The sequence below is a fragment of the Crinia signifera genome, chromosome 1, assembly GCF_055691185.1.
Source record: "Crinia signifera chromosome 1, ASM5569118v1, whole genome shotgun sequence".
Classification (NCBI taxonomy): domain Eukaryota; kingdom Metazoa; phylum Chordata; class Amphibia; order Anura; family Myobatrachidae; genus Crinia; species Crinia signifera.
In genome coordinates this window covers 307,916,204-307,943,229 of record NC_139217.1, presented here as the reverse complement: position 1 = coordinate 307,943,229, position 27,026 = coordinate 307,916,204, and the positions used below count along the sequence as shown (strand labels likewise).

Sequence of the window (27,026 nt, the reverse complement as noted above, 5' to 3'; positions counted from 1 at the left end):
CCTAATACCACAGAGCACACGCCAATGTGATATTTATTTATTTACAGTATCTTACATAGCGCAGCAGATTCCGTTGCGCTTTACAATAGTAGACATTTATAAGACAAACTGGGTAACAACAGACAGACTTGGAGGTAGGAGGGCCCTGCTGCAAGCTTACAATCTATAGATATTGAACGATCTACTTATTAAGCGGAAGAGAATCTCCTGAGACTACTTGCGATTATGCCTAATGCTGGTTTTTTTCTATATTTTCTGTATATTTTGCAAGTAGGACTGAAAGACCATGTGTGAATCAGCAAAACCAAATGACACATATGCAGGCTCATCAATGCTGGCCGGAGAAATGATGAGACTCATCTTACAATTGGCAAATATAAATCAGAAGGACAATAGATTCTATCACTGCAATACATGTATACATAAAAGCTATGACATTGTCACATTGATAAAGAGACCCATAAGTGCTATTCAGATGATATCTACAGTATGTCAATGGAAGTATTGAAGTAGGCGATCAGTGATGCATTAGCCATCTATGATGTCAAAGACCCCCATAGCCAAAGGCAAAGTAATAATACAGTGAAGGGGTTCATCTGTTTTAATAAAAGGTAAACCTAGGCCTTATACTACACAGTTTAGTGCCTTTGTAAGAGCATTTTCTAAAGAGAATTCTTATTTTATTACCAGACTAAGGGTCTTATTTTGGTTGACTTTGTTTTCCTTCTCTGTCCCTGCAGGGGGATACATATGCCCAAAATTTAGGGGCATGTCTTAAAATGTGCATCATTGCGCTAGGCCACGCCCCCATTTTGCTGCTGTGAGCATCTAGCCATGCCCCCAACCCCACTCGCTGCGTGAATTGATGCGTCTATTCACCGCTGCGTCTATTCACAGCTGCTAACCGGCTGAGAGGGGGGGACTCCTGGCTGACAGGGGGGACTCGTAACTGCCCCCCTCCCAGGACACTGGTGGCCCTGAGCATGACGCGGGAGTGCCCCCATATACCGGGAGGCTCCTGCGGAAAGTGGGACAGTTGGGAAGTATGCATTTCTGCACATGTGCATACGCTTGGGGAGATCATCCATTATTTTCGGACTCTCACACAAATCTAGGGAGAGTTGGCAAATTTGCTTCATCACCAAGTCAACATTCCATCTAGTAGTATAGTGCAATGGTGGTACCAGGGTCGGTGACACCCAAAAGGGGTGTGTCATTGTGGAAATCCCCAGTGACATCACTGTAGGGGATTGGCCTAGTGGGAAGCCCCCGATTACCTCACTCCAGAGGTATGCCCGGCATACACAGCCTTACTGGGTGGCTCCTGGAGACTAGTGCCTGTAGTGCCGACTTTTTCACAGTAAATAGAGCTGATTCCTACAGGATAATGTCACAGAGCAGCACCTGGCTCCTGTCACATGCAGAGGAGATGACATTTTGATGTCACTCCCAAGGAAGTATGACACTCAGGTGCAACCTACACCAACCACCCATGTAACGCTTGCGGTACAGAGCAGTACTATTTGTATTTTGATATATTGTTTAAAAAAAATCAGAAGCAAGTAATATGTAAATTTATTTTTAAATATGTCCACATCTTTTCATTCAAATACTGCAAAAGACAAGGAACAACACCCAGGCCTATCATTTCTAAACCCATCTCTCTGGAGCGGTGTAGAATATGAATCATTATTATATCCAGTGCTGATTAAGCCTTTCTAACACAACTGCATTTTCAGCAAAACTTAATTAATGTGCAAAAGCAACATTATAATTTAATTATGTAAAACAGGTGAAAATAAATGTGGTGTCTGCACAGTTTACAGTGCTAATGTGATTGTAAATATGTGATTAAGTAAGAGACACAGAGGCACATGGGATCCGGACTATAAGTCGACATTTCATAGGCCAACCACTAATGGTCGACATGCTTTCAGTCGACATGGATATTTCTACACCAGCAAAAAGTTGACACAGTAATGTTCACCACATGAAAAGGGCTTCATAAATTTTCCGCAGGTGGGGATCCATTTGCTCAAATTTTAAAATAGACACAAAAACAAAATTACAAAAACGCATGTCGACCTTTCCATGTGTCAACCATTTCCATGTCAACACTTTCCCACTTTGACCTTGTACCTATTGACCTTTTGGAGTGTCTAGACACTGTCAACCTAATTACGGTCAACACTATGACCGATACCGCTGCCATGTTACAGTGACCCGTACAACAATCATATGGAAACAGAAGTGCACACCTTTTTCAGTGAAATATTTATGGTCGAGCTATGAAATATTTTATCCTACACAACTCCTCACTAGTACCAGAATGAGAGAGAGACAGTGGGACTGATTCTTGATTGGAAGTAATGCAAAAAGTAAAGTAGCATATTGGTAAAGCCATGTTGTACTTTAGATAAGGTAAAATATGCTGACAGATTTAGATTTGAGAGGGAAATGTCCAAACTCAATTCTGAATTGCAGGGCCAGCCCAAGAATATTTTTGGGGGTAAGCAGATTTGAGTGCCCCTTGGTGCAATAAACATTCATATTTATATAACTGTCACTTGCTCATGCATAAAAAAATGCCCAACTGGGGTATTCAATTGCTGACAGATTTTTCCAACAGTTTTTTTTTAAGGCAAATTTGATTTGCCCTACTAAATGCCCATGCCCATTTTTACAACTGTCTGACAGCTTCAGAGAACTGTCTGCTTTATGGGGCGGCCATTTTATCGCGGTCCGTCTCCATAGAATTGATTGAAGCCAGGAGAGGGAGCCGGGATGCGCAGACAGGTAAGCCTGCGGGGGATGGAGCATTACTATAGCACCGCAGCCCCCCGGCGCACCCACATGCATAGCGCCCCCCCTCCCGCGACCGCGGGGGCTGCGGTGCTATAGTTACGCCCCTGGGCCCATAGTGGGCACTGACCAGGACTTGCCTTCCCTGTCAGGTGTCAGACCTCTTCTGGCGTACAGAAGAGGAAGAAATCTGAGGGACCGTCTTGTCCATGCAGATGTGTCCAACATCAGTGCGCCATTACCCAATGTGACTAGAAAGCCCACCGGATGTTATGTCACTGTGTAACCTGTAAATTTTTGGAAGTCGTTCAAACACCCACATTTGGATAAAATGTACGACATCCGTCAGGTCCTGAATTGCAATTCGACCCATGTCATATATGTGGTCACATGACCGTGTCATGTCTACTATGTGGGTCAAACCATTCGAAAATTAAAAGAAAGAATGGGGGCCCACAGGTCATCCATCAGTATGATTTTGAGAGGTAAGGACATTGACCAGCCTGTCCCTAGACATTTTAGGGATGCTGGCCATGTCTTGGAGGACCTCAGATACTTTATGATCGATCAAATTCCAGCCATTTTCCTATGTCGACCTAGACCCATGTCAACCTTTTCCCATGTCGACATAAATGGTGTCGACCTAATGACTGTTGACCATCATGCTGTAGACCAAATGACCGCATCCCCAAAGTTTCGGGGTCAAAACTTCCCTTTGGCAAGGATATATTGCCCGAAAATGTTGGTCTACTTTGTGAGTTTTTAATACCTGTTTTTGTATTAAAAAGCCTCTAAATGCTGCTGCATTCTTTTGACACTCTATGCTACACGTAGCTGAAGGCACCGGAGCAGCCGTGGGATGTCAAAGGAGGGCCAGACCGACATCTACACACACACACACACACACACACACACACACATATATAAATATATTACTGAATACACACACATTTCACCTACAGTAATTGTGCATACAAATCTCCTTAAACAGCTTCTAAAGTGGCATCACTGTATTATTAACTGGCTTATTTACTTTAGATATTCATGAAGTTGCTTAAATTATTTTAATAAAATGCTGTCCGACTGTACAGAGTACTTAAAAGTGTTTCAGTCTCTTTCAGTTTATGATATTAGTGTGTCTTTAGCTGCTAAGCTTGAGAGCTTAGATTTAACAGCTTAGCCTAAGGATAATGTCATACTGGTACTTTGATCGCAGCCAGTTTTTACCTAGAGAAGCACTAGTGTTCAGAAGCTCAAGTGCTCTTGACACACTGAAGTGAATGGGGAATGCTCATCCTCTGTCACTCGAGTCAGGACAGTAAGCTTCAGAACAACAGGATCCCTGTATCATACTCAGTAATGGTCTGATATTATCATTATCATTATCATCTTCAAGCACCTCATTATCCGCAACAACATGCAGAACCCTATCTAGAGTACACCAATCCAGATGTTTAGCCACAGCTCGTTACATCATGTCAGTGGTGACACTGGAAATGACGACATGTTGTATGTTGACACCCATGAACATGTCGCCCTACTGAAAGTAGCTGTCAACATTCTGAATGTTGACAATGTGACTGCATACCCATTACTGTATCTATTACAGAGCTACACAGTTACAAACAGGAAAGCAAATTAATTCTGCAACATGGGGTGAAGACTATCACAGCTCCCTATTAGGGTGTGAGAGCTAGTAATACCACTTTTACGCTGCATTACCAGGTTGCTACAATCAGGTCACGAGATTTTGTACCCGGCTCCAACCCGACATAATGCAGGGTGGGTGAGGTCATTGGAGGCGGGTCCTGAGCCGGTACTGGGAGATTTCATAGCTGTGAACGGGTCGCACTGACCCAGGTCTCCCAGTTGACACTTTACCGGGAGACGGGTTGAATCTGTGATCAACCCTGCTCACTTGACCTGGGTAATTTTAAATGGGTGCCTTTACACAGAACAATATCCTGGGTTGCTGCACGTTTACAGTATGTGCATACCTGTGAACATTAGAATAACCCAAGGAGGGACTCTTTGGTGCACGCCCAAAATTGGTGTGTGTGTGGAACAAGGGGTGTGGCTTACAAATCGCATCTGTCCCGTAAAGCCATGCCCGTTTCGTCATTGTGGGGGCATGGCCAGCGGCTCTGTAAGCTGCTGCCCATTGCCCCAGCCCCTCTGCCTGTGGGAATAGACACTCTATCCACTGCTGTGCAAAGGGTGACAGAGGGGACTCCCAACTGAGTGTTTGCTAAGCTTTCTGAGCGATCTGTCAGGGCCAGTGTTCTCCGGTGAGAACACTGGCCCTGCTCTGTGATATTACCAGATTTATCCAGCATGCTGGATAGTGAGGCACGGGGCCGCACAGTGTTATGCCCCTACACACGGACATAGGCGAATCTAGGGGGTGGTCCGGGGGTGCACAGGACCACCCATTAGCCCATTTTGTAGCTGAGAGAAGGGGCTTTCAAACGAGCCCAGCCCCGTGTCTCTAGCCCCCTGGGAACCGGAGATACGGCCAGGCAAAGCTGGAACGTTTTCCCTATAGAATAACATGGGATCCACTAATTCCGACCCCCACCCAGTTCAATCGCTGCCAGTTCCCCCTTCGGCATCACTGAAGCTCGAGGTTGATCTCAGTCGAACCCAAATCGCTGGGCCTTCAATCTGATACCAGGCTGGATCCATATGGGTTAATTGGTTCCAGGGATATTGAGGTTAAACCGGTTGTTGTTTTTTTTCATTTCTTAAATGTAATTTCATGACTATTTATGTTTTTTGAGGGCAGATTTCTCTGGAACCAAACAGCCCAGTTTCACGGGACTAAAATCATTCAAAGCCAACTCAAAAGTTCTTCAGAATGATACTGGTCTCATGTAAATGGGTCAGTTGGTTCCAAAGATATAGCTGGTTGGTTAAAGGGGGGTAGGAAGAGGGGAGTGTTTGTCTCTCCCCCTCATACCATAAAATGCAGGGACTAGGCTGGTGTATAAGGGTCAGCCTGGGAATGTCCCTGCATGATCCTGGGACCATATTCCTGGGAAAATCCCTGCATTTTCTATTGTGAAAGGGGTATTATTTCAAACAGCCGTGACCTGCAGTGCTCTGAATACAGCCGGGCAGCCCCCTGCTCTCTGCCCAGCTGTCAATGACTGTCACCCCTGCAGTTTCCGCTCCAATTCTTCTCCACGCTTTCACCTCAGCACGTCCCCCCTTTAATCATGTGCGGCATCATGTGTAATGGGTACTATGGTGTGCGGCATCATGTGTAATGGGTACTATGGTGTGCGGCATCATGTGTAATGGGTACTATGGTGTGCGGCATCATGTGTAATGGGTACTATGGTGTGCGGCATCATGTGTAATGGGTACTATGGTGTGCGGCATCATGTGTAATGGGTACTATGGTGTGCGGCATCATGTGTAATGGGTACTATGGTGTGCAGCATCATGTGTAATGGGTACTATGGTGCCATCAAGCAAGAACCCCCTAGCAATGAGCACGTAGGTAAGCAGCACTTATGTGGCAAATATGTAATGGGCATTACGGTTTGTTATATAGTATGTAATGGGCATCATGATGTGTGGCACAATGTGTAATGGGCATTATGGTGTGTGGCCTTATGTGTAATTGGCATTACGGCGTGTGGCTTTATGTTTAATGGGTGTTACGGAGTTTGCTAAAATGTTTAATGGGCATTACTGTGTATGGTCTAAAGTGTAATATCACACCCCTTTTTGTGATGCCACGCCTCCTTCCCATGAGGCCACGCCCCCTTTTTGCCGCGCGGTTACGCCGCGCAAAGGTTCCCCTACTATTATGTCTACATCTGGGACCACCCATTACCATAATTCTAGATTCGCCTATGCACACGGAGCAATATAGGGGCATTTTCTAAGTAATCTGGTGAGATTGCTAGAAAATGCCCCTCAATCGCTATGTATGTAGGCTCCATTTCACACTAGGGTTATTTTCCTGTCAGCAGCCAATTTATCTATTAGTATGTATTTGGAGTGGGAAAAAGAAACTGGGGTACCGGGAGAAGATACAACTCCACACAGTTAGGGCCATGGTGGGAATTGAACCCACGACCTCAGTGCTGAGGCAGTTTTGCTATTACCATCCATACAGTAAGTACAATACCCCATACATAGCTTAAGAAAAGTGACAGAATGGTTTCATAACAGTGATATAAAATGAAGGACAACCCTTATGTGTATGACAGAGATGACTGGTTATATAGATGTATTACTGTACACACTTTCAGTTGTCTCCTTTTCTTTACATTGCTAGGGAAACAGGAATATGGTGCCCAGCTGTGTCAGTAATTGCTAATAGGAATTTACATTGGTCGGTGCCCTACAGAAATACTCTATTTATAAATAATGAAATTGAGTTCTGGTAATACTTAATAAAAAGCAATATTATGCCTCACGTTAAATAGATGCCATATGCATGCAAGCATACCTACAGTGCCGGGAGGGAGGTAGGGGCTGCCCAGCACCTCAGAGAGCGCAGGGCACTCCCCAAATAGATGCAAACGGGGGTTGCGGCACTGGGAAAACTTGTAACATCTTACATAAAGCTCCTCTCGCAGCCCCTGTCCCTATAAAAAAATATTTACATTTGGGCCAAACCCAAAATCAAAAGTTCTTATTGCGGGTTAATAATGGCCTGACCTCTGCGTATGTGCACATGTGCAAGCCCTGGAACTCCAATCCCTGGAGATTGCAGTTTTAGAGATAGCCATAGACAGTGATGATGCGACGGGGGGGGGGGGGGGGGGGGGGTGTTGGGGCATGGTGACCGACCTATTTCCTGAGAGGGGGGGCCACACAATGTAGACATGTAGAAACAGGACAACTCCTGTGTCATACTGTAAATGCAGCTGTTATGCATATACAGGACAACTAAGGATATCGCTAGAGAGCCATGCTGCGGAATACACCCGACCACCACTTGTCACACCCAGCATCGGCAAGGATGTATGCACTTGCCAATGCTGACTATCCTGCCAGGTCCCAGTATCACACTGGGTACACATCATTTAATGTGTGCCCACCTCTAGTCCTTTACAGTTATACATCAATGCATTAGTAATCAACAACACATATATCAACCCATCAGAAGGAATCTCTTGGAATCTGCAGTTGATTTAACATCTCATGAAACAAAATAAACAATATGTTTTAGAACTGGTGTCGAAATAAATTCTTTTGAATGAAGATAATTATTTACTGAATTAATGTTTGGTTCAAGTCCTATTTTTTATTGGCAGTTGTGACAAAGTTAGAATTGTGTATTTACTTTAAAAGTATCTATTGTACTCTCCTGTGGGTTTGACGCTGCCATGTTTCTTTTACATTTATATTCAACATTGAGTAAACTTTACAGCACATTCAGTGCTGAAACGTCTCTGCTCTGCCACGCTTTCAGCTTTATATGAAATATGGCTTCATTGAAACATTATTTATTTATAAAGTATTATAATAGGAAGAGATACATTGGGTTCTCAGGTAGGTGTCAGACAAATAATACAGTTTTGGTTAAATTTCAGACAGACATATCAAAGGATGGCAGAAGCTTGCGAAGAAATTAGGCAGGTAAAAAAAATTGGGGACTAAAGGGTCTATTCATCACTTAAAAATCTACAAAAGAAATGAAAATGAACTTTCACCTATTTTTGTATAAAGTAAGTACAGGTTGAGTATCCCGTATCCAAAATGCTCGGGACCAGGAGAATTTTGGATAACGGATTATTCCGTATTTTGGAATATTTTAATATTTCAATGATGTATTTTGAAGTACAGGTTGAGTATCCCGTATCCGAGTATCCGTTATCCGAATTATTCCGAAAACCATACATTCCTGAAAGTGAATAAAAAATATTTTTTTTTGCTAAAAACTCACTGGGGACATTTGTAACATCACTACTGGTGACATGATATGTAACTGGCACTATATATGTGCAAGACAATGATTGCTTGGCATTCAAATTAAATATCTGAGATAGTACACAAATTTTGTTCCATGTTTTGAAACCTTGTTTTTTGAACAAATAAAATATATTTGTGTGTATTTTATGTGGTTATAAAATATATTTGTGTGTATTTTATGTGTTTATACAGCATACATGCAAGATACTTCAAAATACATAATTGAAATATTAAAATATTCCGAAATACGGAATAATCCGTTATCCAAAATTCTCCTGGTCCCGAGCATTTTGGATATGGGATACTCAACCTGTATCTTGCATTTATGCTGTATAAACACATAAAATACACACAAATATATTTTATTACCACATAAAACACACACATATATATTTTATTTGTTCAAAAAACAAGGTTTCAAAACAGGAAACAAAATTTGTGTACTATCTCAGATATTGAATTTGAATGCCAAGCAATCATTTTCTTGCACATATATAGTGCCAGTTACATATCATGTCACCAGTAGTGATGTTACAAATGTCCCCAGTGAGTTTTTAGCAAATAAAAAAAAAAATGTCACTTTCTGGAATGTCTGGTTTTCGGAATAATTCGGATAACGGATACTCGGATACGGGATACTCAACCTGTATCAGACCAATTCATTATTCATATAATGCAGCATGTATCAATGATATCTTCTGGTTACATTGCTCCCAGATAATAATTTCCACAGTCTCCATAGCAGAAACGATGTGACTCATCAAGTTCCAAAAATTATAATTTTTTTTTATTTGGGAGAAGGGAACTTGACTTTGAAGTTGTACACATTTCCTGAGATGGTGTGTAAAGCTTCTGAATAAGTTCACAAGATGCTGGAGAGGGATCTTTTCAGATCCCTCTGCTGCATAGGATCCCGCTACCCATGCAATAGGACCTTTGATGGCTTCTGTGTACATGTGGGTAGCGGAAGTTTCACTATGCATGCTTTGTCGAGGCATTTAGCACATCAAATGTGTACCCAGGTTAATCACGCACCTTGGCCAAACCACACTGCAGGGGGTGCAGATTTAAAATGTGTAGAGAGATTTACATGTCTGAGAAGGGAGTTTTCAAATTCAAATATAAATTGCTCTGTAACAATGAAACTGTCCAGCATTTGTGGGTACATGCAAAAGCAGCCAGTATTTACCCTGCATAGAAAAAAGATTTGCTTCCCTTGTTATGCAACATGGTTTGTCCAGGTGTATGTGCCCTTTCTTACAAATTGCTTCAATCATACCAAATAACCCATGATGGCACCAGGGCCCGTGCAACTAGGTTGGACATTTTTCTTACTGAAAATATACATGCTGATAACCAAGCAATACTGCATTGGTTTGGTTCCAATCATGGCACACACTGTGTGGGGTTTGTGTATTCTCACCATTCTTGCATGGTTTCCTCCCACAATCCAAAAATATACTGGCATGTTAATTGGCTCTCAACATAATTAATCCCAGTTTGAATGTGGAAGGGAATACAGAGCGCAAGCTCCAGTGTAGCAGGGACTGATGTGAACGGGCAAATATTCTCTGTAAAGTGACTGAAGTGGAATTTGTGTGCGCTATAGAAATAACTGATAGATCTTATTTGCATAAATAAAACAGCTGGGAGTAAAAAAAATAATAACAATTGTCCAGAGACTTACAACATTTAAAAACCATCAGTAAGGTATTTGAATGACAGAGACATTGATATAGGCACAATGCACTCCACTTGAGACTTCATGGGTGTGAGTGGGGGGCAAAAGGGTGTGCTGTTGATACGTTGTGGAGACACAATTAAAGTCTATTCAGATTTGTGCACATTCAGAGATCTGGCTGACAGATCTCTTACAAATGTGTGCTGAGAGTGCATGGCTACCTCTACAAAAATATCTGTGTTGTAAAGAGTATTGGACTTGCTAAGGTGATCATAATCTATGTGACATTAACAACTGTCAGGCAATGCACTTCTTTGCCATAAGAGCTATACAGAATTTCCAAAACCAGTTTAGAATGCAATTATGAAGTCAGGGTAATTGTATGGAAACAAGGTTGAAATCAAGCCCTGGGTGCCCTTATCATAACCTCCCACATTGATTCTCAAGCGGCATCCAGCACCTCACATTATACTAGCCCAGCCATTGCATTGCTTTCTTGTTGCCAGTCACTCTCCTCGGACCAATCACCAATCATAGAGTCCTGACTAAAGGGTGTACACAGAATGGGCCTCCATGTGCCTCCAGCTGTCCTCCCTCTACACGAATGTGCTTATGAGTTACTACAAGCAGGATATCAAAGGATCTATCTATCTATCTACACACATATATACAGAGGTTCAACAAATATCTTGCCATGGAGAGCATTACTGACAAGGAAAGCATTTCTGATCACTATGTATAAGATGGTGGTCATACCGCCTGTGATCAACGTTGCCCCCACGCACCGGCCGCCGCAGGCTCCGGGGGGGTGTGGGTGCCCACTGCAGTATCGCCTGCAACCCCCCCCCCCATGCCGCATCAGGTCAGCGAGTGATAAAACTTGTTGGGGATGATAAAACTAATTGTATATGAGAAATGGTGCTCCAGCCAATACGCTTCTAACTGTTTGAAAAATTACAGTTGGGAGCTGAATGTCTGGAGTACCATTTATCATACGCTACAAGCTTTACCTGTGAAATATAAAGCTTGTTGCGTATGTTAAATGGTGCTCCACTTATTGAGAAATGGGCCAACAGTTTAAATGCACAAAATACAGTGTATTTGTTTAATGAGTTCTACCTTATATGTATTTCAGATTTTTTTTTTATCAATGTTATCTGCATGGAACAAAGTTATATTTCTCAGTCAAAACTTTAAAATGTGACCAGTGTGTGTATGTGTTGAATGTACAGTATGTTTGTATTTAGAAACAGACTGGTGCAAAGTTTCCCCACACAATACATCTTAAGTAGGTCACACAAGCATATGTAGTCATTTAACTTGAATGGCTACCAGATGACTTGGTCTTGGCCCCTTTAGACCGTGAGTTCCCTGATCAAACAGAATTCATCAATCATTAAGTTGTGTTGATCCCACACAAAGCGAATCTTTGCAATTTGTTAAAAAAACAAACAAATCACCAAATCATCACTGTGGTAGCTGAGCTCTACTCCTATCAGTGTACAGTAGGAGAGAGCGCCAAGCACAGAATTCAACACAAAGTTGAATGAAATCTACTCTTTGTATAGTCATATCTCAATCCATCCAACTGTCCTGACTTTGGCAGTCGTGAAAAGGAGGGAATTTACTCAGTGTTTCGTGCAAAAGTTGACATTTGTGTGCAGATTATTCTATACCAGTTTCTAATGACTAAATTAGCAGCAGATAGAACCCTACGCGTTTCGTCTTGAGGACTCAGCCCTGCTCCTTTTCTAAGCCCTTCTGCATCTCCATCCCGATATAAATGAATATGTATAAATATAAATAGACCTGAGACCTGAGTCTAGAAATCATTGGTAAGCACATGAAATGCTCGTGCAGGGCTCCAAAGGCTAGTACAGCTACTGCATAATATATTTCCAGCCTAGCAAACAGGTAAATGCCACCCCGCCGAATGCACCCCCGCAGCCCGAATCCCTGCATATATGCGTATATGCTTACACATCTGCTCGCATGAGGCCGCACAGAGGATAAATCATTCGATGGTCACTCTCCATCCAATGTTTTTTCCTCCCTTTGCAGACAAAAGTAAGTCTATACTTTTATCCTGCATGGAGATGGCCGTAATGGGGGCGAGTGCTGATGCCATAGAAACATAGAATTTGATAGCAGATAAGAACCACTTGGCCCATCTAGTCTGCCCCTTTTTTAAACATGTTACCTCAAACCATATTTGATCCCTTTTTTTTGTAAGGATATCACTATGCCTATCCCAAGCATCTTTAAATTGTTCTACTGCATTTGCCTCTACCACCTCTGATGGGAGCCGCCCACTCCAAGCAGACAGGGGTATGGCTGCATTCTGATGGGCCAGCCCAGCATTTCTATGGGTGCACCCACAGTTTTTGTGGGCGCACCCATGAAATGCTAGATGGGCCCACCAGAACGCCCCCTGTCACTAAGGCAGCGAACACCCCAGCAAATGACAATTCGCCAAAGGCACACGCTGTGGATGTTGGCACATGCACATAATCTCATGCGCACATGCGCAGACCCCCACCATTGGCCAGGGGAGCGAATTCAGACTACAGTATGCAGGTCTGAATAGCCCCCTAAGTACCCTCTGTTATATGGTACACGTGTACACATGATCTACATATACTGTACGGATTCGGTATGGAATCCCGGCGGTCAGAATCCCGGCGTTCAAAATACAGACGCCGGAATCCCGACCGCCGGAATCCCAACAAGGGGGGGAAGTGGATCGCCCCACCACAGTCTACCCCCCGCCCCCCCCATTTCGGATTACCTGCGCTCGCCATGCAGCGAGCCCGGTCCCTCGCTACGCTCGGCACACTAATTTATTCTCCCTCTATGGGTGTCGTGGACACCCACGGAGGGAGAATGTATTGCATCCCTACTGTAGATATATACTGGACAGGTATGTAGTATATCATTAATCAGACTAATGCAGTTAGACCGATGTTTTATGGTTTGCAGGTCGAAATATATGGAAAAGTTTAAGGTAAAATATTTCATCGTTAAATAAGTTATTTTGTTTACAAAAATGTGGTCAGGTGTAATTGGCTGTCATAATAAAGAAGGAACAAACATTTTTCACTGGTGTAGCTTTGTATTTGAGCTATGAGAAACAAATAAGATTATTGCATGGTAGTTAGCTGTGTCTACCAGAAAGGATTAAGGGCCTGATTCAGGCCCTCATTTTAACTAATGAGCAGCCCCAGAGTGTTTGCACGACTGTGAATGTGCAGGGCTTCTGTGCAAGTGCCCTCAATGACCTGCACTGCCGGTGTAGCGCTCGCACAGGGGGGCTGAATGAGGGCCTCAGAGATACAAAAGCATGATTTTTCTCAAATGGGCAAAACCATGGATCAGATTCAAACTTGTTAGAAAGGCTGCAATTTTTGCATATAGACAATATCATGCTGCACTGCAGGTGGGGCAGATGTAACATGACCTAAAGAGACCTGGAATGTGTTCTAGCAGCACAGTGGTCCACTCTAGTGAGTTACAGTGTCTGCTGATGTGTCTTATATAATAAAAGAAAGGAGAGTGGAAGCAGTTTTAAGGTAATGCACTACATATTAACATAAACATGTATTGCTCAATTTATTATCATTTACATCTAGCACTTGAAAATAAAGATTCCTTATCTCTGCAATCTTTATTCCCCCAAAGGAATATTTATCCGCCTTAAAGTACTATTGTTGATTCACTGGGACAGGAGACGCAATAGGGGCACATCCTGGCAAACACTGAGAAGTAATGTAATATGCACTAATACCAATTACACATTATGCCACACGGAATGAGTCAATATTCTATTCACATTATGCCACTCGGAATGAGCCGAAATTCACATTATGCCACACGGAATGAGCCAAATTTCACATTATGCCATATGGAATGAGACAAAATGCACCTTATGCCAAACTGAATGAGTCAAAATTCACACTATGCTACACGGAATGAGGCAAAATTCACATTATGCCACACAGAATGAGCCAAAACTCACATTATGCTACACAGAATTAACCAAAATTCGGGGACATAGGGACAGTGACAACAGGGGCAAAGTAACAGCAGGGACAGTGAGTGACAGCAGCAACTCCGGGACAGTGAATGACACCAGCAACACAGGGACAGTGAATGACAGCAGCGACACATGGACAGTGAGAGCGGGAACATGGAGGACAGCAGGCACACAGGGAGATTGACAGCAGGGACACAACAGGCCTCCTAGACTTTATGGGCTACGAGCTCCAGCATCGGCGAGAATGAGAGCCAGGAAGTGGGAATGAGATTCGGGTGTAGGCGTTCAGCAGGATCCAGAAGTGGCTTTGCAAGGACCAGCTGTGGATGTGAAGGGACCAGGGGTGATGAGTGTGGAAGGGGGTTGCCACTGCCTGCCGCAGAGTGCAGAAGGGAATGCCAATAGCCACCAACTGAGTGCGGAAGGAGTAGTTGCCGGTGGCAGCCCGATCACTGCTGGCAACAGTGATCAGGAAGAAGCTGTTGGAAGTTAAAAGGAAAAAAAATAGAGTGCAGTGCTTGAAATGCCGGTATGCCATAGCATTGTATACCAGCCCACTTCAAACACTGGTTATGTTCCTAACCTAAACCAACATAAGTGCCATTCATCTTCATATGGGTACAACTTGTGGTTGCTCCCAAAATTCAGTTAGAACTGTATTTGTAGTTGCATAAGAAGAAAAGGAAGGAAGAACAGAATTGCTATTTTTATTTCAAATATCTGCCATACCTGACTGCTATACCCATTCTCATCTGATCTTAGAAGGCAAACAGTGATAGGCCTGATTAGTACCTGGATACTACCAGGTGCTAAATATACAAAGAGCAGAAGCCATAGGCCAATAACTATTCTGCATTATTACTCTCTGCGATTCAGTAGCCAATCTTATTAGATACAGACCATTACCAAATTACGATCTACATCATTTAGTAACACAAGCGCAGTGCCGCTGCCCAGAGAGTAGTTGATATATGATATATTGCATTTCCTCGACTAATGTTTGTACTTCAACAATAAAGGTTCAATGAACACAGAGGATAATTAGACTACACAAGTGATTGCCGAGATTACACAAGTGATTTACATCACTTCTTGGTGTATATGTATGCATTGATTGATTTTTTCATCTGATGGTTCTGTAGCCATACATTTTTTTTACACATACTTTTGATTATGACATAAATGTTGCAATAGTATATAATCAATGCCGTTCATAATGCATTATATGGTGTTAATGACTATTAAAAACTGGGACACCATTTGTAGGGTAGGATGCAGTAATGCAGTAAACATCGCCAGTGAATCCCCCCCACACATTGCATGGACATCGCATTGACATCCACATCGGATAACTTGCAGAATCATGTGGAAAAAAGCCACAGGCTTCTATAGGGCGTTACCGGCAAATTAGACATATGGAGTTTAGTATCTACACAGTCGGAATTACACACATGACAGATTACAATGGATGAGGTATGTGCTTTAGTCCTACTTGGTTGATATACAGCACTAGAAACAGGTAGGAAACTGGAGCTGCCATGGATAAAGAAATGATTGGGAACTGAGTGAGAGAGAGAGAGAGAGAGAGAGAGAGACCTGTGTCTCGTTGTGTTTTGGTGTCGGCTACCAGGCTAATTACTTGGAGGGCATTGGACTACAGTGCCAGTTCCTCTCTGCCCCTTTGTTGAGGCCACACTCCTGTCAGGAGCATGCAGTGATGCCATCTGGAGGAGTAGCGAGTGGGACATACATAATGTTGGGAGGTACGCACACATATGTGATATATGAGTAATCATGGCTCTGGCACTGCCTCTCACTGCACAAGGTGATGTCACGTTGATGACATTTACAGACAACTATAACTTGCTCAATTTAACTGGTAAACACCCATATTTGCATGAAACTAATTTAGTACATGGTTAGAAAACTAAAATGGCAAAAAGTCCTATAAGTAGTTTCAAAAACATTTCAGGGTACTTGTGTAGTTTCACGGCGCCAGCATGCTACTTCCGGGTTCTACGCTCCCCACAAACTATGTTAAAAAAAGTCACTTAACTCCATGCCAACATGGATAGTTCATACCCCCACTATCCATGTTGGCATGGAGTTGATTTTAAATAGCGTGGCGAGCGTAGCGAGCCACCGAGCCCGCAGCGTGGGCGAGCGAAGCAAGCCCCGCAAGGGGACTCAGACGCATGGCGCCATACTGGCGCCGTGAAACTACACAAGTACCCATTTCAGTTGCCTGTTGATCTGCACAGAGCTTGCCATTGCTGTAACAGTGCACAAGAGCAAATTTATATCTATTTTATTAATCCAGATGCATTTCAGACACTGCTTGAGATGTTTACAAGTGTCTCGGATGCAAATCACAAGCCCAAGCAGCTATAACATGTATATTCATGCAGACAGGATTCTATGGAAACTGAATATAGTTACTTTCCTACAAATATCCACTGACAAAATATCTATTTTTTTTGCCACTGATTTGTTTGCGATTAATCTGTTCTCAGTGCTTTACAACATGGTAAAGAGAGGGAGTGTAACACTGACATGAATGTCCCAAAGCACTGACATGTTTCTCTCCTCTCGGAAACCACACAAGTCCTGATTTGCCTATACTGTCAGATAAGGTAATCTCAGCATACATTTTTTAGCTGCAAGTAATCTTGTTATCCATAAGCAATGACCACAGATTGTAGTCCTTAGTAATGAGAGTCCTGATGATAAGCAGACTCGGTACAGGGATTATATGATGTTATTACAAGACTGTTTATAGACTTTGAACCAGGTTAAAGTCTGAGAAATTTGTTTCGAAATGTTTAGAGGTGGTGTGTTGGCACTGCGCTACACACGCTCAGGGTAACATGATGTGTAGCTGTGCAGCTGCTGTAAGCTAACTGCTTAGTCATGTTTCCTTGCATGACTGATGTACTGAATAGGTTCTGAACCACAACAAAACCTTCATATTCTAAAAGTATCTAATGTAGGGTACACACCAGTACGATTTGGCCCAAAATGACCCAATTTAGATACAATATCGACCAATTGTATGTAAATTGGGCATGTTTTGGGCCATTTTTGATCTGATCCCAATCCGATGCATGGCTCCCTTAAATCAGGTCCCCCTCCTGGCCCCCCAGGAAGGTGGGCAAGCCTCCCCAGCCTCCCACAATTCCCACTTGGCGGAGAAGTCCGCGGGGACCCGATGATGTAAATCACGTCATCGTGGCCCCTGCTCCCACTCTACAATGCCTGAAATACCGGTATTGCAATGTGGGGGGCATGGCCACGACAATGTGATCTCATTGGCCACACCCTAATACAGCACAGATTTGTCAGCCCTCCTCCTGCCACGCCCCCTTTACAGCATGCCCGCCGGCTCCGCTTCTCCAGCTAGCTGGCTGCCCTCTCTCGCAGAGGGCAGCTGAAAAATAGGCAACCCTGTTATAGATCAATGGTTAAGACATACTTTGCCTTGAATGTGAATTTATAATATTGAGTAATATTGCATTGTGGTATTAGCTATTATCACAACATAGGTGCCATGACATTTTGGACAGGATGTATCAAATATAAACTTCTGTAAAAGACCCATTCTCTGGGTTTTAATGATGGTAGGCTTCTGCCGGAGGGGAGACCATCAAAGTAGGCAACCAAGTATGTCTTTAATTGATTGGATTTCTTAATTTTCTTAATATATTATTTTGCATATATCATATTATATACAGAACATTGTTTGCATTTAGGCTAATGTAACAGCTAAGTTCTGTGCACCAATATAGTTGAACCAATTTTGGATACCTGTGACATGAGCACCAATACCCTCTGTGAGAGCAACAACGCTACAAACGTAGCAGTGGTGAGTTCCCAAGCCTGCAGCACTCATGTGACAATAGGCTAATACAGGGGTTCCCAATCTTTTTCTAATCACGGCACCCTAGAGTATCAGAATTTTTCCACGGCACCCCTAGGCCCCCAAAAATATATATCAAATTAAGTAGATTGTGTTTATATGTGCTTCTTAGGTTCAGTTATGTGGTGAAGGGCAGGATTTGCTTTGTACACATTTTATGATTGGCAGCCACCAGCACTGGTTTTGACCGGAAATAATTGATCATAAATAATTTGAATTGGTCCTGGATGACCAACCCGAGGCACCCCTGCAAGTGTCCCGAGGCACCCCAGGGAGCCTAGGAGCACAGTTTTGGGAACCACTGGCCTAATAGTATGTAGTTCTTATAGAGATGAACGCATCTTTTACTTGTAGTTCATCTACAAATTCATCTAAATATTGTTAAAACTCCAAAAAAACAGCTGTTTAAATGTGCAGGTGGATTAACGTTTTATACATAACACAGGCCCTATGGTTTACAAATAGAGACCAGTAACTAATAATATGGAAAAGCTAACCGTTGACACAGGAAATAGGTAGACAGGGCATAGGTCTGAATGTCGACACAAGCATTAGGGTTGACAATGGGAAGGTCAACAGTCAAAAGGTCGACATGAGTTTTTCAAATTTTTTATTGAGCTGACTTGTGCCGACAGGTGATATTTCATGCCTTACCATCCACTAGGGCGTGGAGGGCGAATATAATAGTGTGCCAGCGACCCATGCAAGAGGACACGGTACACTGATATGGTGTCCATGTCGACTTACGTCGAAATTCGGGATTATTATTTATTAATTAACAGTTTCTTACATAGCGCACACATATTCCGCAGCGCTTTACAGAGAATATTTGAACATTCACATCAGTCCCTGCCCCAGTGGAGCTTACAATCTATATTCCCTACCACATATACACATACACAGACATTCTAGGGTTAATTTTGTTGGGAGCCAATTAGACTACCAGTATATTATTGGATTGTGGGAGGAAACCGGAGTACCCGGAGAAAACCCACGCAAGTATGGGGAGAATATACAAACTCTGCACAGTTAGGGCCATGGTGGGAATTGAACCCATGAACTAAGTGCTGTGAGGCAGTAATACTAACCATTACACCATCCGTACTGCCCATGATAAAATATTTTAGAAAATTCATGTTGACCTTTGACCTTCCCATTGTGGACCTAATGCTTAGGTCAACTTTTTTAACCCTGTCGACTTATTTCATGTGTCGATCTAAGCCCTGTTGACCTAATGTATGTCGAACTTCATAGTGTCGACCCTATGACCCATTTCTGGTACTGGGGGGGGGATTTAATAGGATGAGAGATTCAGAAAGTGAGAGATTTGGTAAGAAATCTCCAGTTTTTTTAAAGCGGCAATCAATTACACTGCAAAATCAAACTGGTTTTGCAGTGTAAAGGATTGCCACTTTAAAAAAGCTGTACATTTCTTACCAAATCTCTCACTTTCTAAATCTCTCATCCTATTAAATGTCCCCCTAGAACTCCTCTCCTTCCAGCATTACTTCTGAAGTTAAAGGTGTCAATATGTAACCATAGCCAAAAAGTTCTAAACTATAGTCAGCCTTAGTAACCAGCATCGAAACTACAGAGGCTATTATAAATACCCAGGAATGTTGGGTCCTAATAGAGGTGCTTCTTCCACTCTCAGCAGTCCATAATGCACCTCCCCCACCATTATTGCTGGTGCTAAGACCACCCTTGGTGCCCCTGGTCTTCCATATAACTGCTAGTAATAAGAAAAGTAAAGTATAAGATGTGCCCAAATGAAACGGAGACTACAGTCGTGTGTAAAGAATATCTGAACTAAAGAATATTTAATGACAGTTTATGTGTAACATTACAAACACACATAATTGCTATTAAAATTAAGTATGCCTGCCTTCTGCGCAAAGGAATTGGAACTTTGCACTGATCTGGAGGAATCCATCATGCATCTGACCGCGCACAACAACTTTCCAGGAATGAAGAAACAGGCAAAGTCATTCACTACACATGCGCAACTGGTAAAAACACCACGCCATCTATCGGCAAACACATTAACCCACTGCGATTAGATATAAAAGTCTCCTTTTCATTTGGGCACAACTTCTAGTCAGATGGAGGATCCATATGGAAAAATGTTAGCAGGGATACAATATTAAAATGAGTAAACAATTATGTTAGGATTCTAAGTACTAAGAGGCAGATGTATCAAGCTTCCAAAAGTGATAAAACAGAGAGGGATAAACAGCCAGCCAATCAGCTCCTACCTGTTATTTTTCAAACCCAGCCTGTGACATGGCAGGTAGGAGCTGATTGGCTGGTTGTTTATCACTCTCCATTTTATCACTTTTGAAGCTTGATACATCTGGCCCTAAGCCTTAGAAAGAGGCAAAGTGGATGGAGATAAAGCGGGAAATTTAATAGGATGAGAGATTCAGAAAGTGAGAGATTTGGTAAAAAATCTACAGGTTTTTTTTAAAGCGCCAATCATTTACACTGCAAAACCAGTTCGATTTTGCAGTGTAATTGATTGCCGCTTTAAAAAACTGGAGATTTCTTACCAAATCTCTCACTTTCTAAATCTCTCATCCTATTAAATTTCACCCAAAGTACCAGAGAACCAGTTCCAAACTGTCATTGTTAAAACAGACCCTGTAACATGAACATTTGTAGCTAATTGGCTGGTACCATGGAGTCTATGTACTTAAAGTGGACGTAGATAAAGTACCAGCCAACCAGCTCCTAACTGTTGTTTTTCAAACAAACCATGTAACATGTCAGCTAGTAGCTGAATGGCTGGTACCTCTCTTCGCTTTATCTCTCTCCCAGGCTTTGTACCCCAAAATCTGTAAAGCAAAACATGTTTTTTTTCATTCATGAGAAAAGTATTTGTTTACAATACAGAAATAAAAAGTTTAGATATTGTAGAAAAAGACTGGATCATTAGGGTTCTGCTCTTGGGAAAACACAACATGGGACTGACCTGCATACAAATAAATGTGTAATACCGGGCAAATTCCCATATCTTACAGAGGTGAGCACTGACTAAACAGCCAAAGAGAATGAACAATTAGTTACATACGTATATACAGCTATAAAACCGCATTACTAGTCACACCATTTCCTTTCACAAAGTCTGTTTATGTGGAAATACTATTACTTATTTATTTATTAACAGTTTCTTACATAGCACACACATATTCCTCAGCGCTTTACAGAGAATATTTGAACATTCACATCAGTCCCTGCCCCGGTAGAGCTTACAATCTATATTCTCTACCACATGCACACACACAGACATTCTAGGGTTAATTTTGTTGGAAGCCAGTTAACCTACCAGTATATTTTTGGATTGTGGGAAGAAACCGGAGTACCTGGAGGAAACCCACGCAAACACGAGGAGAATGCAAAATTATGCACTTGGGACTCAAAAACCCAAAGGCTCAATATAGTATCAAGGGTACTATAATGGAAACTACTGAGGAGGAAAGAGATCTAGGAGTCAATATTTCAAGTGACTTAAAGGCAGGAAAGCAATGTAGCAAAGCAATGAGGAAGGCTAGTCTGATGCTTGGTTGCATAGGGAGAGAAATCAGTAGCAGAAAAACGTAATAATGCCACTTTATAGGTCATTGGTACGGCCTCATCTGGATACTGTGTCCAGTTCTGGAGACCATATCTTCAGAAGGATATAAATACATTGGAAGGTGTACAAAGAAGGGCAACTAAAATGGTGCATGGCCTACATCACAAAACTTACCTGGATAGACTAAAGGATCTTAACATGTAAAGTTTGGAGCAGAGAAGGGAAAGGGGGGACATGATAGAAATCTTCAAATATATCAAGGGTTTTAACATAGTACAGGAGGGAAATATTCTTCAAAGGAAAAGAAGTAATAGAACACAAGGACATGCACTGAAACTGGAAGGAGGTAGGTTCAGGGGAAATGTTAGAAAGAATTACTTCACAGAAAGGGTAGTGGATAAGTGGCATAGCCTCCCATCAGAAGTGGTAGAGGCTAAGACAGTAGAACAATTTAAACATGCTTGGGATAGGCATATGAATATCCTTCCAAAGAAATAAGGATTAAAAAGGGTTGAGATTACCTGAAGGGTAAAAAAAGGGGCAGAGTAGATGGGCCAAATGGTTCTTATCTGCCGTCAAATTCTATGTTTATATGTTTCTAATATACAAACTCCGCACAGTTAGGGCCATGGTGGGAATCAAACTCATGACCTCAGCGCTGTGAGGCAGTAACGTTAACCATTACACCGTCTGTGATGCCCGGTACAATACTAAGCACTTACTATTGCCTGCAATGCACAGGAACATCCCTGCATTATGTTACAGTATGTGTCTACTATAGTATAGCTATTTATTTCTGAAAGTCTGCAGGCTGACCTGAAATGTCTTATAGCTTACTGTAAAATATCTTAAACCTTCTAAGTAAAAAGTGGACAAGTGTAGACATTGTTCCATACCAAGCATCAGCTTTTAGCTAGCATTTATCAAGTAAATGCTATAACATGCTAGGAAGAAGCTGATTGGTCTTTATGGGAAATGTCTTTACTCTTTAGAAGGTTTGATATATTGCCTCAAATTAGGGGGTCACTTCTATTTTCTAAGTTAATGTATAATATCCAGCACTAAGGGGGTATTTATCACGGCTTGCAGAGATTATATCGTGGGAGATAAAAATTCCAACCAATCAGCTCTTAACTGTCATTTTTCAAATACAGCCTGTCAAATGTAAGGCAGAAGCTGAATGGCTGGTATTATATCTGTCAGAATTGTATCACTCTCCCTGCTTTGCTAGATACCTCCTTATAGCTCTAACCTAACTAGTACATTATACCACTTCTTCAACACTCAGATGAGGATTTTAGTTGAAAATATATTTTAAGGAAAATATAATTACCGGGGGTGAAAAAAGAGTTAAAAAAGCCAATTTTGTCACTGACACAGAAACTACCCATCTTCAAAGAATCATCCATGTTTCTATCTCTTCCTTCAGTATGATTGTATTTCACAATATGTGACTTTGTCAGCCTAGGCTGCTGCCTATCATTCCTTGTACTGTATACTCATTTTGTCTTCAGACATTTTTTTTTATTTGAGAATCAAACATCAAAGCAGTCAAGCAATGCAATATAGTGTGATAGTATCTGTATGTTAAAAGGCAGCCAACATATCACAACACGCACAGAGATTACTATACCTGAAAAAGCCTGGCCTTTATACTATTCCCTTATCTTTTTCTATTAAGACATGTCTTTGCCACTGCATATCTGCTTAATAAAATGTAGGACATAGAAAACGTCTTTTGGAAGACATTTATACGTACTGTACGTGCTTTTTATACTAAATCTTTACTAATCATAACCATGATGGTAATAAAAAAAACTCCAGAAATGTGTCTGTCGGCTGTTACTCTTCTGGCTCTAGAACAAGTATCAGTAGTTGCCTCTTCCTGGAACAGTGACCTGAAGTATGAACATTGCAAAAGTTCTTGCCCATTAGTGAACATGGGCCTCGCAGACTGTGCGAGATCTTGTGGCAGACTCTAGGAACAATATGGCCCACAGAACACAGAGGCTGATTGAGGTTATAATGAGGGATGCATCAAGACTGGAATGTTGGAGGGGAAGTACTTGCTTCATAGAACACTTACATCATTAGTGGAACAAAAGGTGCTCTGGGGTTTGTATTGATTATTAAAAACATATTGTACTAGCAGTCTTAGATATGGAACTGATTTTAAAGTATCCAAGGGGAAAAAAAATAGATAAACTTTGATATAAATACAATCAACTGTAAATAACACATATTTAAGATAACCAGCGCAGAAGAAGATATATAGTCTAATAAAAAATGTATTGAACATATGAAACATCTTCTGTGATGGGTGGTTTAAAGGTGTCTGTAGATTCAGATGTTAATAGGACTTTAATTAAGTTAATAGACCTGTTAAAAATTAGGGAAATATAACCCACAGCATCTTTCATTTGAAAATACTGATATCAGAATAAAAATTGATGTGATTTGTGCTATTGCATAAAACTTGTTCTAGAGTCATTTGATATGACTTAATATGACCTGTAAGCTTAGAGGAGGTCACTGGCACACACATACTACTGTGTGTAGCCTCAAAACACTGTAAATATTAATATTTCCTAGGTTCACTCAGCTGAGATATCTGCGGATTTGGTATGACCATTAATGTAATTTATTAGTAGTGACTATGAAGTGCAATTGTATACTGATCAAAATTTGAAGACCGCTTTACACATTAGCTACTATTGGCTGTCCTGTATGCGTTGTAGGTGCAAAGTAACTTGTTATTTCACCCCTGAAAGTGTTCTTCATCCTCCCACCCTGCCCCCATGGAATTATACAGCAACAGGGTAAGCTTCTACCACAGAGGTATCAAAGTCCACACTGGACTGCGTTCTCTCGCTGCATGCTGTGAGGCTAAGCAAACTTACATGAGGTTCCACTTCCTACACATCAAGAGAATCTCTCATCTGCTGAATACAGTTTTGTACATGCATGCTTCTCATGCACACAGTACAGCACAATGAGTAAGAGCTTGGCTTTCAAGTAATTCCAAAGAATAAACACTAATTAGTTCAACGCAAAGGGTGTGAAGAGTGCTTTCATATTATGTGGAAACATGACATAAGTTTTAAGATAGCTGAGAAGTTGCCTGGAAGCATCAGGGAACTGTCACCACCTGCAGCTGAGTCTGTACGCTGGTTCTAATGAAAGCTCCTCAGCAATAAGTGCATAATGTTATCATTGTCAGTCATACCAAAGCTATTCCTTTGGTTGCAATATGTGTTGCCTAGGCATGTACAGTACCTCACTCTGCTGCATAAATAATGCACTGCCAGTGTAACTGTATATGGATAAATAGTTAATATTGCATGTTTATGGCTACACTAGATGTGAAGCAATGACTGTAGGAAACAGGGATACATGTATCACAACTTTTAGGATGGGGCACAATAGCTATATAAATGAAGGATAGGTAACCTATTCATAACCAGATCCCTAGCAGCAGTGTGGCACATGAAATATGCTCAGTTGTGTGTGTAACAGAAGACAAGGATAGGGGTGATTACTGTAGCTCCCACTGTATTTCTTAAGCTCACACCAGGGATTTATCCTCTTCCACATAAGTGTGGGTCCCCCCTGGCATTATGTATTGTTAATTATCCACAGTATGATGCACTGGGTTTAGCTGATAAAGAGAACAGGGTGTAAAGACTCCTTTCAAATGATATTAGCATTTCCTCAATCAGCATATGTATTGCTCAATAGCAGTAGCTGGCAACCTGTGGCTCTCTAGTTGTCTTGGAACCACAGTCCCATTGTTGCATGCTGGGTCTTGTAGTTCAACAACAAGAGTACATCATCAGTGCTCTATATAAAAACAGTGTATCTGCTGTTACTGGCAATAAGATGTATCATCAGAAACTCTGGTTTATCTATAACTTGTGGATTTTATAGCTCACTCATGTGGAATCTGGCTTTTCATTGACAGTACAGGTAAAGGCTAATCCTAGACACTGAAATCATGGCAATGAACCTACTGAAACTGTTGCAGCGTGCTTAACTTGACAAGTGCCTGTACTGCAATGGGAATGTGATAAGCGGAATGCTCGTCCAATGCACTCACACGTCAGCTCAGCAGCTGCACACAGAGGTGGTATGTGCAGAAAAGTTACAAGCATACAACTGCAGGGGCTACGTCCCAATGTGCCAAACAGTACATCATTTACCTTTCCCATGTTGATGTATCCGTATTTTCTAGCTATCCTGTCCGCTTCTTGGGCTCCCCCTGATATCCTCACAGCCCAGTGGTTGGTGTATATGCGAGCCCTGCAAGTAGGTAACAGGATTCCCAGCAGCACAGTCAGGACCAAGAGCAGAGACCCGGCAGACAGCAATTTAAAAGCCATGATATGCTCTGCTGTCCCTTGGAACAAGGTCCCCTGCTCCTCGAAGAGGGAAGAACAAACTCAGACAGGTAAGGACACACTCCACAACTGGGCAAATTCAACAGCAGCCAAGCACACACTAAAAACACTGTTCCCGGGAGCTGGATAAGGGACTTCTGTGACCCCCCTTTCTGTGATCTCACTTAGGGATTACCCTGCACTTTGACTCTAGTCTCCTGCTGCCAAGTGCTAATCTGGATATCCTCTTCCTCCTGATCCTCCTCTTCAGTCCTGGGTCTTGTTTGGGATACACTATGACAGGGAGAAAGTGCTGACAGGTCACTGTCCTTACACGGTCCTGTTACCTCTCTGTGTTATTCCCTTATAGTCTGTCTTAGTATATGAATGTGGAGTGTGAGTGAGAAAGGCAGATCTCTCTCCCTCTCCCTCTCTGCATAAATGACTACCCCCCTTCTGCTCTCCTCCAGTCCGAAACCAACAGTACCCAGATGTAAGAGAGAGGCGGAGGCTGGAGTCCCTCCTACTCCTTCCACTATCCTACTCCCTCCTTCTGCTACTCCTCACACACACACACACAGTGCAGAGAGATGCCCCTCACCTATCTGGCAGCTCAGTGTGAGGTACTAGAGGAGACTGTGTGGGTGGCAACCTCAGAGGCTCAGGGTACCATCACCAACACAAACAGTGTAATCATCAGGCTGCTAAAA

At 42.1% G+C, this 27,026-nt stretch overlaps 1 protein-coding gene across 2 annotated transcripts in view; it reads right to left on the bottom strand.

Annotated features, from left to right (window-relative positions):
- The window catches only part of LOC146078639 (proprotein convertase subtilisin/kexin type 5-like), a 275,576-nt gene extending 248,794 nt beyond the window's left edge, over positions 1 to 26,782 (bottom strand). Inside the window, exon 1 of one of the 2 annotated variants that reach the window (XM_083186123.1) lies at positions 26,140 to 26,782. In XM_083186123.1, coding sequence (XP_083042249.1) covers positions 26,140 to 26,319 — 180 coding nt within the window. In that variant the 5' untranslated portion in view covers positions 26,320 to 26,782. The remainder of the gene's footprint in view (positions 1 to 26,139) is intronic. The other variant, XM_083186122.1, reaches the window with a different exon arrangement.
- Between the last annotated feature and the right edge of the window lie 244 nt (positions 26,783 to 27,026).